General features: G+C 39.1%; 1 protein-coding gene across 16 annotated transcripts in view; it reads left to right on the top strand.

Moving 5' to 3' along the window:
- Positions 1–16,238, top strand: part of dmd (dystrophin) — a 1,983,813-nt gene that overhangs the window by 768,656 nt on the left and 1,198,919 nt on the right. For all 16 annotated transcript variants that reach the window (XM_072585000.1, XM_072584994.1, XM_072584999.1 and 13 more), the window contains one exon: positions 2,482–2,601. In XM_072585000.1, coding sequence (XP_072441101.1) covers positions 2,482–2,601 — 120 coding nt within the window. The remainder of the gene's footprint in view (positions 1–2,481; positions 2,602–16,238) is intronic.

Below are 16,238 nucleotides of genomic sequence, written 5' to 3' on the forward strand. Positions count from 1 at the left end.
ATTTCCATGGTAATAAAATCTGAAAGTGGTAGAAATATTGAGCAGGTCATGCAATATATGTGTGGAGCAAGAAACTCAGTTAATGTTTTGGTCAACGACTTTTCAACAGAATCAGGAAAATTGAAATGTAATAGCTTTTAAATAGGCGAAATGGCAGAAGGTAGAGAATAATGAAAAAGAAGGCCTATGATGGGAGTAAGAAGAGCTTTTGAGTGACAAGAGAGATAGAAAGAAAGGGAGAGTTAATGGGACAATCAAAGAAATAAAATTTGGATGGATAAAAACTGTGAAAGGGAGAATAATAAAATCTGCCATCCAGAAATAAAAATGAAAAGAATAAGATTGAGGCAAACACATGACAAGATAAGGAAACAAAATGGGATTGGTGGTGAAGGTGGGGGGAAGAGGAGCTGGAGGAAGGGATCATTGTCTGAAACTGTTGAACTCCATATTGAGGCCAGAAGTAACTAATTAAAAGAGAAAATGCTGTTCCTTGAGATTGGGTGTTTAATGTGACACTGCACCAGTTCAAAGGTCGTAGACACCAGCAAATATTCAATGTAAGCCCACTGTCTCCCACTGGTACCTCAATTACAATTCCTACACTGTATATGCAAGATGGAAAATTAAAATTTGCAGGCATCTGGAAATTCTGGGGTCATGGTTGTCCACAGAATGAAGGTGTCCTACAAAATGGTTACTCAGTCTGAGTTTGGGTTCCACTGCATGAAGGAGATCACATGATCGGTAGAGAATACAGTGTAATTGAATTACACTGAATTAAATTGAAAGAACTGCACGTACACATTGTTTCACCTAGGAGGTGTTTTTGTGATTTTGGATGGTGAGAAGAGAATGGGTGTGGCCTATGTCGCTATTGACAGGTCCAGACGGTGGGCCATGGAGAGTCGTACCTGATTGTCTGCCCCGTTTTGTAGTTACATGTGCGTTCAGATATCCCTGGAGATGGTGCATGGAGTGCTCACTGGCACAATTGTGGCCTTTAGAGTCCAGTGGGCACCACAGGGCAGGGGTGCATCATCATCCTGGACAACCTTATTTTAAATTAGTACATTTTCATTCGCCGTTAATTGGTAGTTCCCAACGAGGGGCTGTTTAACCCCATTTTTGTTTCCTTTAATTTGAAGAATTGAGGAAGCTTTACTTGATCTAATTCCATGCTGTGTCTGTCCTGAGAGTGTTTGATGAGGACAGTGTAGAGGGGGATTTCCTTTCAGTTTACAAGCATAGTGAGACCTTTAGTTTCCGTTTGCAAAGGTAGAGAACAAAAGTAACTTTTCTTTTAGGATGTGGAAGGTAGAGGAGAGTGTCCAAAGAAAAGTGTATGAAATGTGTCTAACTTGGTCAGGGGCCTTGTTCACCATTGTCAACAGTGAGGGGGAGTCCTCCATTGAGGAAAAAGGAAAATGTATCAAAATCCCTCTTATGGAATTTGCACTGTCAAAAAGAATGGAATTCAAATGAGATACAGCCAGTGAAAACTGTGGTTGATGTAGCAGTGACTATCAGTACACCTATACTGTATACTTTCGGATTTCCCAGCCCCTTAAGCGAAACCAGAAATTCAAGAAGGGAGAGTGGGAGTTGGACCACAAGAGGTTGAAAGTTAGGTAGAAATTGGAAGCAACCTCGGTGAAAGAATCTGAAAGAGTGCCAGCATGGACATCAATGTTTGAGGAAAGGAACTGAGGGTGGGACATCAGATAGGACCGTAACAATAATGTTCCACAGACCTTACAAAAAATATAGATGCAGCTAGGATCAGTGATGTTAACAATGACATTTTTTTTGGAGGACGTGAGTGTGATGAGTCAATAAAAATGTTTGTTGATGTGAGACAAGTCCATCCAGGCAGAGGAGAGTGATGGTCGATGAAAGCTAGATGAACTTTCATTCAAGGAAGAAGCCAGAAGCCTTCATGCCACTCTGGTGCAGGTTGGAAGTCTAGAATGATTGGACATTGAGGAGATACATAGGGCCAAGAACAATTTGGTGGAGGACATTAAAAGAGTCACAAATGTTGATGGAAAGACAGAAAAAGTGGGGCAGGGGAAATAAAGCCAAGATAGGAATAAATCCATGTTGTGGAGCAGAAACAGTCTTATAATATTGGACAGTTCTGATTGTACTGTGGTTTTTGGGCAGGAGGTAGAAGCTAGCTGTCTGAATCTGGGGACCAACAGTTTGTTTGATGTTTAATTCACAATCCAGTTGGTAGATAGAGGAAATGTTGGTGCAAAAGATGAAAGATTTTTTGTTAAAATACCAAATGAAATGAAACAAAGGACAACGATAGCTTTGTGATAGAGCGAATTGGTGTCAAGGGATACCAGTGTAAATGTGGAACTTGTGCTTACTCAACATACACAGTGAACAAATGTATCATGTATATTATAAATAAGAATCAGTAAATGTGACTTCTGAAAATATCTTTACTGACAATCGCTTGTTCCCATATAGGTGCTTCAAGAGGACTTGGAGCAAGAACAAGTACGTGTCAACTCTTTGACACATATGGTGGTGGTCGTTGATGAGAGCAATGGTGATAATGCCACTGCTGCTCTGGAGGAAGAGCTCCAGGTAAGAAATAAATATCCAGTGACTAAATAATTGTACTTCAGGAACCCAAGTACAACATTATTAAATGATATTTTTTCTTGTCCATGCATCTTTATCCACAAAGAAAACATACTAAAACATGTTTTATAATGAAGATTTTTGTAAATTTGGTCTAATTTGCTTGTGAGTGCTGTGAAGAATAGACCAGTAATTGGGAAACAAAATGGGGTGTACTTTACAGAATCATTGTGGCATAGCAACATTTCTCCAATCCTTTCCAAAGGAGAAGAGACGCTAATCAGAAGTTAAAACTTCGGCGAGAAAAAAAATAGTGGATGATTGTTGAAGCTTGGGTATTATATATTAAAGCAGACCAGTTAATGGAAAGAATGATGTTGTTGATGATGCTAGAAACAAGGAGAGTAGCTTAGATCAGAGTCAGATGAACTAACAGTGCTGAGTGAGGCTGTAGAAATGCTAACAGGACATTTTGTAAATACAAGTTGTTCTGCTATAATGTGCATTTCATTAACACAAATTCTCTATGACACGATTGACAAACTGGGACACTGTTTCTAAAGTGCAAAATTTTCAAGTGTGCATGAGTTATAATCCGATTCTGGCCCCATTAGTTGAAATGGTACAGCTATTACATGATTTTCCTATAACATGAGATTGCATAAGAATGAAACTGCTGTGTTATAGCAGAACTGACTGTAGTGTTCCAAAATCCTCAAATGTGTTCATAGACTGGAAGTTCTAGAAGGTTGCTGAGGATCACAGTGAGGGACATACAGGATTTAGGGCACTCTGGAATGTTGGCAGGAAGATTAGGTTTATATTCACACAAACATGAATTCCCAACTATTGATCCTTTGTGAATATTTTTACCATTCAAAGTGAACATGTTGATTTTCTCATAAGCAGTCATCTACAGGTCTGTCCAACTGTGCTGTTGTCAGTTGAAAGAACATGGTGTTCGGTTTACCAATGAGTAGGATGGTAGCTGTGCAGAATTTGGAATTGAAACTTGTGCTATATTCATATTGGTAGAACAAAGCTTGCAGCAATGATGTGTTGCGCATTAGGGTATTGTGAATTAAACTTGATTCAGATAAGCAAATACAGTGGTTTGCAGCCTGTTTCTTCATCAAGACATACTTGACACTTAAGAAAAGGTAAAAATAGTTGCAGCTACCAAGGATTCATTACTCAAATCCAGTAGGAATCCCTATTTCTGACCCTGGTTAGATTAAAAGTTACACAATTTTAGATTTTTTCTGTAGTGAAGGGTCCTGGACAGGAGCCTCTTGCAATGAGCGTGTCCAGAAATTCATGAATGGAACAATGAGGAAAATTGTCGTACTGTCAGTGTGCTGTGAATAACTATCCAGTGCAGCAGGACACTTACAGTTCCTGACAGGTGGGTACAATGCCAACTGGGTGAGTGGAAACATGCCAGGTGAAGAAGGTGGGTTAGGGGCAGAGTTGCTGATGTGAGGTAAGTGAGTGGGTATTTTGAATAGCACTGGAGGTTGGGCGATATTGAGCTCCATTGTATCGGGTTTGACATTTGGAGGGGTATCAAGTCAGAGGGCATCTCAGGTCAGCCGGGGTGGAGGGTCCAGGTGGTCCAGTTGGCGGAGGTGGGGAGGGGAGGGATGCTTGGGGGTTGTGAGTCACTTTAGGTTGGGTGGAGCTGTTATATCCAGCAGGTGTGAGGGGAAGTTGTGGAGCAGTGTAAGTATTGAATTGGGCTGGTGTCCAACCGTGCATGAGAGTTGTTGGCTCCAACAGGTGCGATAATGTTGCCAGGTCTAAAGGCTTATGCCAGATGGGGAGTTAGAATGAAGGAATGTGTTAAATTGAGATTCAGGGCTTATTGAGCCAGCAGGGGGAAGAGACAGATTGAAGTCTGGACAAGAATGAGGTCTATCAGTTCCTGTGTGGGGTGGGGCTAGAGCAGGGGCGAATCTGGCGAGTGGACAGGGATCTTGTACCAGGTGTGGGGGATGGTGTTGGGTTGTGGGGAAGGATCAGGAGAGGTGCAAGGTCAGATCGATGGTTTGTGAGGACGGTGAAGTTGAGTCGGGAATGTGGTGGTGGTGATCGCTAGGGGTCTGGAGGCTGTCAGGTAATGGGGGGGATTGTGTATTTGGAGCTGGTTGTCAGTAGTGAGTCAGTTCAGCTGGAGCCAGGAGGGGCAGTGATTGATCCAAGTGGGCTGTAACCACAACAATGATGCCAGTAGCACTGGGGCCACACACATGCCTACTGATAGTGTGGGTACTGACTTCAAGATGCTCGCACCTGACATCAGGACCACTGTCTTCCTGTACCAGTGTGATGGTGGGCAATACACAGATATTCTAGCATTCCATTGTATGGTCATGTACATAGGGCACCTTGTTGTCTGTTTTCGATCATCTCTTCTGACACTATTCGGGGTAGCTATTCGGGACAGCCTTGGGTACCTTGGGTACCTTTGAAAACTTGTACACATGCTGATTTTTTTTTTGAAAAATCCGTTTATCATCACATTGATTCCCATCCAAACTTAAGCTGATGTTTACTGTCAAGTCATTCTTTTTCTGCCTTGGATTTCACGAACTAAGGAACTAATTATCTTGTGACTCTTTAATATTACTATCAAATAAATTATAACTTTAAGATGATTTTGCTATTTCATAACTAACATCACCATCTTGCTTTTTGTAATACATGCAATGAAACATTTAGAATTTTTAAAAACATGACACACAGAATGCTATTATGGAATTGCCTACTTTATGAGAGCCATAATTTCATTTGTTAATAAACGTTTGTTTCTGGGTAGCGTGAGGACTGGCTCACTGTGTAAAAAAGAAACATCCCATATGCTGTAACTTTCTGGGTCACTACATAGAATTACATATAATGTGCACACATGTCTTTTTCCACCCTATCTCAACTAATCCTCTAGCATGCCATCCATAGAGCAGTGCATTTATGAGGATATACTAGTGGATTTAATTTGGCATTGAATTACTGATATTTATCGTTTTTAATACCCTGGAAATTGCTGCAAATATATCTTGTGTGTTGGAGTTCAGGGAATTGGCAGTGGTTCATCTATTTGGATATGGCTGATTTGGGAAGAAACTAGCTCATTAAACGAGCGAACTTCTTGACAGTGGATTTCATGACAAGCTTTATGCACGTTCCCTTTCAATATCAATGTGATCAGTTGGGAGAAAATTACAGATACATTTTATAAGCTGATGAGTTACTTATTGGAGGCCTTGCCTATCTGCAGGATAACAAAGTCAACTGTTAGTCATATTCCCTGCAAAGTGAAAGCTCAATATATGTGCTTCAGGTCAGCAGATTTTTGTTGATTCTGCCTGGGAAATGCAGAGATTCAGTAAGACCTTCCTCGTAGGCTGAGATAAAACAGAACATTGAGCCTTTGACCTCCATGAAGAAACTTCCATTGACCTTCAAAGATGTTTATAGATGAAGTCAATTAATTTTGAGTGATTTTATTTTGTTGAAGAAAACTCACTGAATCCTACCTTAGTGAAATTCCTGAGGTTACACTGCATTGGAGCTGTGTGCAAGAATATAAATATAAGAGACTAATTGTCGTGCAGAGCTTTTAATCCACATTTGTTACCTGTGTCACACATTCATCATTTTTAATAGCTGGGAATAAAAATGTTTGCCTAAAATAGCTTTTGAAATGGTTAAGTTTGAACTATCTATTCTTCACTGTAGAAAACGATTTGAGTAGGTCTCACTTGGACAGGTAGCTTTGTAATCAATCCTCTAGTTCTTGTTTCTGTGGAAAACTACTCAATAGTACATGATTGCCAAATCTCATTAAAGAAAATCTTGAAAATGCTGCTATAATAATGCAAATGATTTCAGTACTTGAGAAAGTAACATTCACCTTTTTATGTTCCTTCAACGCATCAGCTTTATTATGCTGATGAGATAATTGCTATGTGTCAAAGTGAACTATCGCAGCAGTTTCAGATAGTTTGCCTTTGACGATTTGAGTCTGACTGAATTTCTAATGTTGCAAAAGTGGAGGAGGTAATAAATTTTCTGACTTGATGTTAAATGTTTAATAGGAGAGTAGACTTATCGGTGTGGAACTCAGAGTCATAACAGGGCAGGAGATGGTGCTGTGGGAGTGCACTGTCTCCAGCTACTTACAGCATGGTCCACACTGCAACCCAGTCAGAGAAAACAAAGCAGACAGGCCGCCTCTACCATAAGACTCTCCCAACTAGTGGCAAAGTGTCACTCAGTACTTCCTGGCCAATTTAACATTCTGATTACAAACGTGGGCCAGTGTATTCAGCTGGCACTCACCAGTGCACATATGAGCAACTGCAAAGGGGACCCAATGAGCATTATTTAAAATGTCAAGCACTGACATTTACGACTCCAAAAGCTTTGAGAGTACTGCGGAGTGCTTTTTGAGGTGTCAAGATGAGTTTCTGGGTTTCCCGGGTGCTGTTCCTCTCAGGGCACTGAGAGGATTTAATGAATTGTCCTTCTAAAGGCTGCAGTATGTATGGGAGCAACAGTTGCAATTCTGCTTGGTCAGTAATATCATGCAGAGATGACAAAGAGTCTGGGAAACAGGGAAGCTCTCTGTAAAGCCCTCTTGTAATTTGGAGCTGGACTCCTCCATTCTTCTTGATGTTGTCTGACAGTGCACCCATCTTGTCAGTGTGAAGTCTCATCAATGTTCTCATATACAACACCATCCAAAGTCTTCAGCTTCTTCCAAAGGAGTCACATCTCTGCAACCTTGTCCTTTAGGGAACTCAAACATGAGTTATTTTTATCCCGTACCTGGTTGCAGCCATTCTTGCTGGGTAACTCGTCACATGTAGATCCTTCCTTTGTAGTATCCACTAAGGTACATACAGTACGATGACCAGCAGCTGCAAGTATCAGATCAGTACTAGGAACTCTTTATCAGTGCTGTTGGTGGTGTTACTCTCTCTCCTCCTCCTGCCATGTGTTAGAACTACGTGAATCGCAATTCTTAGGTGCAGCAAATTGAAAAGGTGAAGACTTAGAGAGCTAAGTGAGTTGGGAAGCTTGATCATCATTCCTGATAACAGGATGAGGGTGAACAAATTCAGGAATAGAATAAAAGAGAAACACACCATTTTTATCTGTGGATGCTGTGGGTTTTGTTACAGCAAACCCCAAGATGCAGGGAGCCATCTCCTCTATACAACCTGTCTAGCTGCATTGGGATGCAGAACAATGATGACAAAAGATGTAGCTATCTTTTGTCTACTGCAAGTTCTGCTCTGTTCCCTTTGGTTTTGTTACACTTCCTTGTGTAAGAGAAAGGTCAGCACTTTATTGATTGTGACGTGCCTACCAAAGTTGATTTAATTGGAAATGCCATTTAATAGTCAGGGCAATGAAAAGAAGTTGGGTGGCTTATGTTAATGAAAATAAAGCTCCAATTTATAGACATGCCAACTGAACAAGAAACATTAAAGTGGATACAGAGTGCACCTTCATGAAAGTTTGAATATCTATAGCATTGTTGGAGGCTAAAAGGTTGAATCTTTGTAATAAGACCACTTCAACTTGCTGTTGCGTCATGTAATACCTTTTTTAATGTCATAAAATTTTTCTTTGATTGAAAGTACATTAGCAGCGTCTTGTGAATAAGTTTGGTGACTGACTATCTTGGTGAACAAATAGTAAATATAAAACATATGTTCAATCAACCCAGATTTTACTCTGGTATCTGACTTGTCCAATATCACCAACCACTGGGATTGTAATGTGAACTTGAAGCATCAAGTGTTAACATGATCAGGCATTTCTTGAAGGGGTTTGACAATAACAAATAAACTATGAGAATGAAGTTTTCCAAAAGATTCCATGTTCCTCAAACAAACTTTCTGGAACATTGTTAGCTGTTATCTTAAGGGAATATTTGTTTCTTTAAGTTAAGTTGAAAATTATATGGATAAAGACACCAAGTGGATAGATCTGAAAGCCAACACTAGGCTTGATGAGTTAAGTGTTCTTCTTTTTGTGTGATTTCAATAGCCACAGTTTTTTTCACATAGTGAGGGCCTTCCTAGTTTAAAGAAATAAAGTGGCTTTATTTGAGTTACGAAACCCAATGAAATAGGAACTTTTGGAATGGAAGTGGCAGAAAAAGCTGTGTTTATGGTATATTGAAATTTACACATTGGAGTTTATTGCAGTGTTGGTGATGTGAATGGCCAACCTTCTAGAAAACAAATCTAGTGCATCAGACTTCAGTCATGCCTGAAACCATCATTGGTACAAATCTGGCATTGGCTATTTGAGCTGTTTTGTAAGTGCAGGTATCAGTAATTGCTGAAAAGTCTGCACTGTGTTGCACTTTCAGGCTTGCTTCATGTCTTCATGTCATAGTCTGGACTGTTCTTGAGCTGTTAACATTCCTGAAGTTAATGTAAACATAAGAAAAAATGGTTAGGCGTAGGCCCTATTATTGAGCCAACTCCACCAGTCAGTAAGTTTGTATGAATTTCAAGGTCAACTTCAGTTTCCTGACCTATCCCCATATCCTTAGATCCCCTTTGTCTATTGATCTCACAATTGAACATTCTCACCAACTGAACATCCGCAGTCCACTGCAGTAGCGAATACCAAAGACATTCGGTCTTCTGAGTGAAGGCACATCTGCTCATCACAGTTCTATATGCTCAATCCTTTATCTGAAACAATTCCCCCTGGATTTGGATCCTTGAACAAACAGAAACAACCTCTCAGCATCTACCCATTTGAATGCTGTGAGAAAGTTATAGCTAACAATAAGTTATCAATCAGACTCTAAACTGTAGTGAACTTTATGCCCATTCTGTTCAATCTCTCCCCATATTGCAACCCAACTTTCTAACTGTCAGTCCAGTGAACTTTATTGCTCCCTTTGAAAACAAGTATATCCTCCTTCAGGCAATGGGACCAGAGTGGTGTACACTGCTTTGTTGTGGCCTTGCGAACCATGCATAATTACAGCAAGTCTTCCTTCAACTTTATAGTACAAGGTATAGTGCAAGAAAAAGCTGTCATAAATTTGTCCTCCTGATTGCTTGTTGCACCTGTTGAGTAATTTCCTGTAAAGACCAAAATATACGAGTCTCTTTTTAAAAATATTCTGATTTTTGATTCCTCTTGCCAAAAGTCTATGACCTAATATTATAATCGATATGCCAGTTTAATGCCTGCTGACTTTTCAGTTGCCTATACCCCAGTGCAGGCCTTTGTGTCCTCCTCACAGCTTATTTTCTCATGCATTGTCAGGAAAGTTGTACAGATTGTAACAAAACAGAAAAGCTCAGTAGGTCTGGCAGCATCCGTGGAGAGAAATCAGTTAAATCTGCGCCTCTAGTCACACTCCTTAGAACTGATGGTAATTAGGAAAAGGTTTAAATTTATCCAGAAGGTAACTTGGGGGCACAGGTGGGTGGGTGGAAAAGTAAATGATAGGTAGAGATAGAGCCAAAGAGAGAGAAAAACAGTTAGATAGTCAAAGGAGTAGATGAAGGTCAGCTTGGGAGGAGGAATAGCTGTTCGTGAGCTGTTGGGTCCAGACCAATAAAATAAACAGCATGTGATGTCTTGGGATTTTGTTTTAAATTGCACCAATAGAAGCAGCATGAAGGGATAGGGTCAGGTCTGGGGTTTTAGTTTAGACTTTAGCAGTTGCTACGGTTTTGAAGTTTGTTATTGGAAGCTATGGCAAAATAATATTTTCTTGGTGTTCTTTCCTCCTGGCCTGAAGAAATACCACTGGTTCACTGAATTTTCTTTTGCCAAGGCTGTGTTTGAGGGATGTTACTATATTGGAAGAGTTGCTGTTTCATAGTTAAATAATCTATTCTTCAGTTAAGTTATCTAACGGTGCTAAGTTATACCAATTCCTCTTTCTTTTGTTTGAATTTTAACTGTCGGGTAAAAATAAAGTTGTTTTGCTTAAAGTCGAGCTGTGTAACCAAATGAATTACCCGTGGAACACAGCAACTTACACTTGCCTTTGAATAAGATAGAAATTAGGATCGAGGCAATCTCCTTGATATATGTGAAGGGGGTTTGGCCTGGTCCATAAAACAGCATTATTTTGAAACCCCTTTACAAGCAAAGGTTTTGTTTGAAAATCAGAGAGGGCTCTCGTGGAAGTACCTGCATTTCTGCAGAGAATTGCTTAATGTAGCAATATCTGTGTGCATGAACTAAACTTAAGAAAATGAGCATTGTCATATTTAATTCCAGATTCAACCTGCTTTGATTCAGAACTGTGTCAAGAATCAATGCAAAAAGGCAATGACACGATAATGTTCTCGCTGTATTGAGTCCACTATAGCCAGTACCTAACAATTTGTACAACAAACCAGCTTTGAAAAATCAAAACAAAAACAGAAATTGCTGGAGAAGCTCAGCAATTCTGGCTTGCTTTGTGGAGGGAAAAGAGGGTTAATGATTCAGGTCTGGTGAGCCTTCTTCAGGATTGATAAAACACTCAGAACTGAAGAACACTTCACAGATCTCCAGCATCCACAGTTCTTTGTTCTATGTTATAAAAACAAAGCTTACTTTTGATGGTTTGATTATCAGGGGCAGTGATAATATTTGTCGTCTAAATGACAACATAGTTTTCGCAGTGATGCAAAATAGCTGATTACAAATTGGCTGCAGATTCTTTCAAATAAAGAAAATTCTGTTGGAGTACAAAACAGGCTGTGAAGTCCTGCTCAGTCATTCCTCCTCATCTCCTACGGCCCAACATCAATGTCGCAACCATTTATTTAATTCAATCCTGAGAACGCTTTGATGGGGCTTTTCTTTACAGAAAAGACAACCACTTGAGTCTAAGTAGACTCTGTATTCTCTTCTTTAACAAACAGAAAGATATATTCCAGAAAGTAACCATTTGCAACTGTTCCAATAATAGCCATTGCTACAAGTTCCCAAGAGATTTAGTAATGTTGAAATTCTCAAGATCTGCAAAAGGGTAGATGTTCAAGTCTGTCATAGTGCCTTCAAGGAGACTGTTTTATTTTAGTATCATCCTGAATTCATTACAATAGGAAGTTCCATACATGTTAATTAAACCTGAATTTTAATAAAGCCAATCTCTACTGAGTCCACAGGTACTGAGACATGTCATATTCTGCAGTGATCGCCAAGTGTCAGCCCAATTAACAGCTGCAGATCACATAGTGAATTAAGAAGTGATCACAGAGGGAGGATACTTTCAGGTGGCCTAATTCAAATTCTTCAAGATGTTTTCTTCAAGCACATTATTTAAAATAGGCAAAAGTGAGGACTGCAGATGCTGGAGATTAGAGTTGAGAGTGTGGTGTTGGAAAAGCACAGCAGATGGGGCAGCATCCGAGGAGCAGGAGAATCGATATTTCAGGCAAAAGCCCTTCATCAGGGTAAAAACCCTTCATTATTTAAAATGTTGAACAATTACAGTATTAGATGCCACCATGCAGATATGGGGATAGGGTAGAAATAGAATTGAAATAGGTCATCCTTATTCTATTAAATAGCAGGACAGACTTGAGAGCCTGTATGTTTTACTCCTATTCCAAGTTCTTATGACCCGTGGAAGTCAGAATCAAGAATTGAAGTCAGGTTGAAAGGACAATAATGTTATGAAATAGGCTACTAAGGAAAAGCACAGATGGACAAAGTTAAGAAAGTGATACTGAGATTTGTTTCTCGAGACAGAGAATTGAGAGATGTGCTGGGAAAATGATTGTGTGTGTTTGATCTAACCAAAGTCATTTGACTTACTGATATTTCTTGTTCTTAAAGTCTTGTAAAGTTCTAGCAGCTTTTCAGAATAATGCAGGGCATTGTTTAGTCAGATTTGGTCTTTTTCATATTGGAGGTGACTGACAATGTAAAAGCTGAGGCTGTAGTTATATCATATTGACTCAATTTCCCTATCAGTTTAGTACGCTGGTTTTAGATTTGTAATTAACTGCTAAGCAGAAGACTTCCTTGTTTATGATGTTCACTCATCCGTAAAATAATTTACATACCTTCAGTGCACACCAGATCATCCTTTGCACTAAATGCAAAATTCCAATTTCTCCTTCAATATGCCTCTCAATTAATGCTCACTGAAGAATGTGACGAATAATTCAACCAAAATAATTAGGAAAATATTCATGCACTGATTGCTTAAAACATTTAAAAGGCGTACATTGTCAATTTAACTGGCTTTTCTTTTTAATTCCATGCTACAGACAAAACTACTTTGTTATTACAGCAATATTTAATGATTAGTCAAGCGATGTTTCCCCTTGCATTTATTTTGTTAAAAGCTGTGTATTCATGAAACCTTTGAAGTCTTATTCCTGCTGGATGTTTCCAGAAAGTGGGACAGGAGAAGAAATCTGCTGATAATATCTCTGCGGAGTTTCCATTTCTTTTCCTGTGAACAAATCAAATGTCTGCAACCTCCTAATGCTGTGCCAACATTCCCCTCAGTATTGATGTAGGTTTCCTTAAAAAGACAACTTGATGGAGATCAAAAAAAAAGCTGATTTGGGAACATGGTTTGCCTTCTTTCCATGTCAGGTTTTAGAATGTGGCTCTAGTCGTAGATGTTTGGTATGACTCAGTGCAATATTAAATGGTGATATTCCGACTTTAATGCCATGGAGTTGATATTCAACATGGGAAACAATAAAGATCAGGTTGGTTTTCAATGCACCCATTTGCTAATGGTTCAGTAACTGATAGTTAACAGAGCAGCTTTGCAATTGAGTGCAAGCGCCATGAAAGAAGTGAATAACTTTCATCTTTTTCCACTTGAGCAGAGCTCATCAATGACCTGTTATAGAACCTGCATGAAATTTATCTTACATTTAAATCAAATGGCAAAGATGAAAATTGACTTCAAAAAGTCATCTGCAAGTAGGAAAAGCACACAGTTAAGATGGAGAGAAAACAGAGTTAATGATTGAATGGTAACCATTCTGAGGGTTGAGTTCCGAAGAAGGGTCACTGAACTCGAAATGTTAACTTTGCTTTCTCTCCACAGATGCTGCCAGACCTGATGAGTTTCTCCAGAAATTTCTGTTTCTTTTTCAGATTTCCAGCATCTGCAGTTCTTTGTTTTATTGTACACGATTGAGATGTTTCAGTGACCATATCATTCCCTTATTCTTTTGAAGATTGACGAAAACTATGATTCAACTGCATCAATGTATCAATATAGGTTGTTCGCAGTACTCCACACATGAGGCCATCTTTCAAATTTGAGACCGGTCAGTGAATTTATTTTCACACATGCCGACATACACAGTTATCCAAAAATGAGAAAAAATCTGACAGTTCCAGACTCGCCCTGAATTTAGGGCTCTGCCTAGGGCCAATACATTTAGGTGATTTGAGTTAAGATTTTATTATTGTTTGATATTCGCGGAATTTGGGAATAACCATTTACAGTTCGATTTGATTTCCTTGGAAAACTGATATCCTGAAACCTGGCCAATGACACATCAAAATATGTAATTCAATTGAGAGTTCACTGTGACAAGATTGTTTTTGTAATTTTGGGCTGTCCGATATTCCATGATGAATAATGCAACAAAAATGTACAAAAGCATGATTTTGTTGCAGCTCTGAATTGCAAATTTCTGAAAAAGATCCTGAGTATTGAAGATGTGAGCTTTTTTACTGAAGGAGGCTGAGTAAATTGAGGAGTTTTTGCAGTCTGTTCTCCAGCATCATGAAGCCTTTTGTTTTATTATGGCTTTGAAGCGAGATTAATTCAATCTGAAAGGATTGATTTTGATTTTCATATCTTCAAAAGGTAATGCATACTATGTATAACATAGCCTAATGTATACAGGTTCAAGAACTAAATTGCATAATTAATTGAGCTATAAGTAGCTCTGAATCTGATTTAACAGCTGGAAGAAACCCTTGTATTGCAAAAATGCATATTGTGAACCAGGAAACAGAAGTGTTTCAATGCTGGATGCCATAACCTTGGCCCACACTGTAATTTTGTTGTCTTTGTATGATGAAGACTAGAAAGATGAAAGCACCTTTCACCACCTTGGGAACTTGTTCCTAAATGACTGTTGTTGACAGGTCAGGTGCTGCGATGAATTAACAATTGGGGGCTCTACCTTTGAGTTTCACTCTCTTAGATTCCAAGAAGCCAGTTGATAAAGGAGAATATTGGAGCCAATATTTAGATAAGCTGTCATTTATTTACAGGGTAAAATGTTGCAAGAGTGTGTCTCCCATCTTAATTGCATTCAGATTTCAGTGAGTGTCTCTTTTTGTATTCAATTAAAGCCCTAATTAATGCCTTCCACTTCCATATAATTAGACACAGCTCTTATACAATGAATATCCTCTGGTAAAGGGCCATACAGTGTACTTAATATGGACCCCACCACAAACCTGAGTGATAGCCAGTTTAACACAATAATTAGAAAATGCTAGTTAGATTAGCTTCCCTACAGTATGGAAACAGGCCCTTTGTCCAAATGCATCCACACCGACCCTCCATAGAGTAACCCATCCAGATCCATTTCCCTCTGACTGATGAATCTAACACTATGGGCAAGTTAGCATGGCCAATTCACCTGACCTGCACATCTTTGGACTGTGGGGGGAAACCCACGCAGACACAGGGAGAATGTGCAAACTTCACACAAATAGTCGCCTGATGCTGGAATCGAACCCGGGTCCCTGGCGCTGTGAGGCAGCAGTATTGACCACTGAGTCACTCTGCCACCCCGGCAGGTGCCAGTTGTCCCCAGCAGTTGTCCAAGTGACTGTAGACAACACAAAATTCTTGTGAATAGATTGCTGAAATACTTTGCAAATACCCAAAATATATACACACTGATTTGTTTTTACAGTGAAATTCAAATTCATTCATGAAGATCTCAAAGGGAATGTTGTACAGTAAAATACCTAACCTTCCCTCCTTATTAGAAAACCAAGTTTAATGATTTTCTATGTCCTGTTGAGAATCCTGGAACTGGAGTGCACATCTCTGATAAAGGTCATGCTTTAGTCATACCCTGATAACATTGAGTTTCTTGTTGGAGAGTTGCAACGGCATGAGGTTGAAAGTGTCACATAAAAATCTTTAAAACTATGCAAATTAGTTTCCTCTGAATCCTGTGCCATTCTGCAATCATATAAGATCACAGCCTGCATGACACATTCCCTGTACGAATGAGATGCAATCTGTTCCTTTGAATGATGAAAGTTAGATATTCAGTCCACGATGATTCATAGCTAATTGGATTGAGGTATGTTGATTCATTTGAGTTCGTCAGAGGTTTCAGGCAGGAGTAGCTAATGCTTTGCTCCAAAATTAACAATAAGGGAAGAAAATAAAGATCCATGTTCAGTGTCAGTCACTATAAGAGAGCTATAAGAATAAATAATTAAGATAGGTTGATTGCTGATCGGAAAAGAAAAAAATAAATATTCTGTCAGTTACTTAGAAAAATAGCAAATTGTTATTGCTATTTTTCACTTCCAATTCAGAGTATAGGAAATATTGAAAAACAACTTGAATTTTGTGCATGAATTTTGTTATTTTCATTCAGTAATTTATTTCTGCAAAATTAAACCACTTCTGGGAT

This window comes from Chiloscyllium punctatum, chromosome 15 (genome assembly GCF_047496795.1).
Source record: "Chiloscyllium punctatum isolate Juve2018m chromosome 15, sChiPun1.3, whole genome shotgun sequence".
Lineage (NCBI taxonomy): Eukaryota > Metazoa > Chordata > Chondrichthyes > Orectolobiformes > Hemiscylliidae > Chiloscyllium > Chiloscyllium punctatum.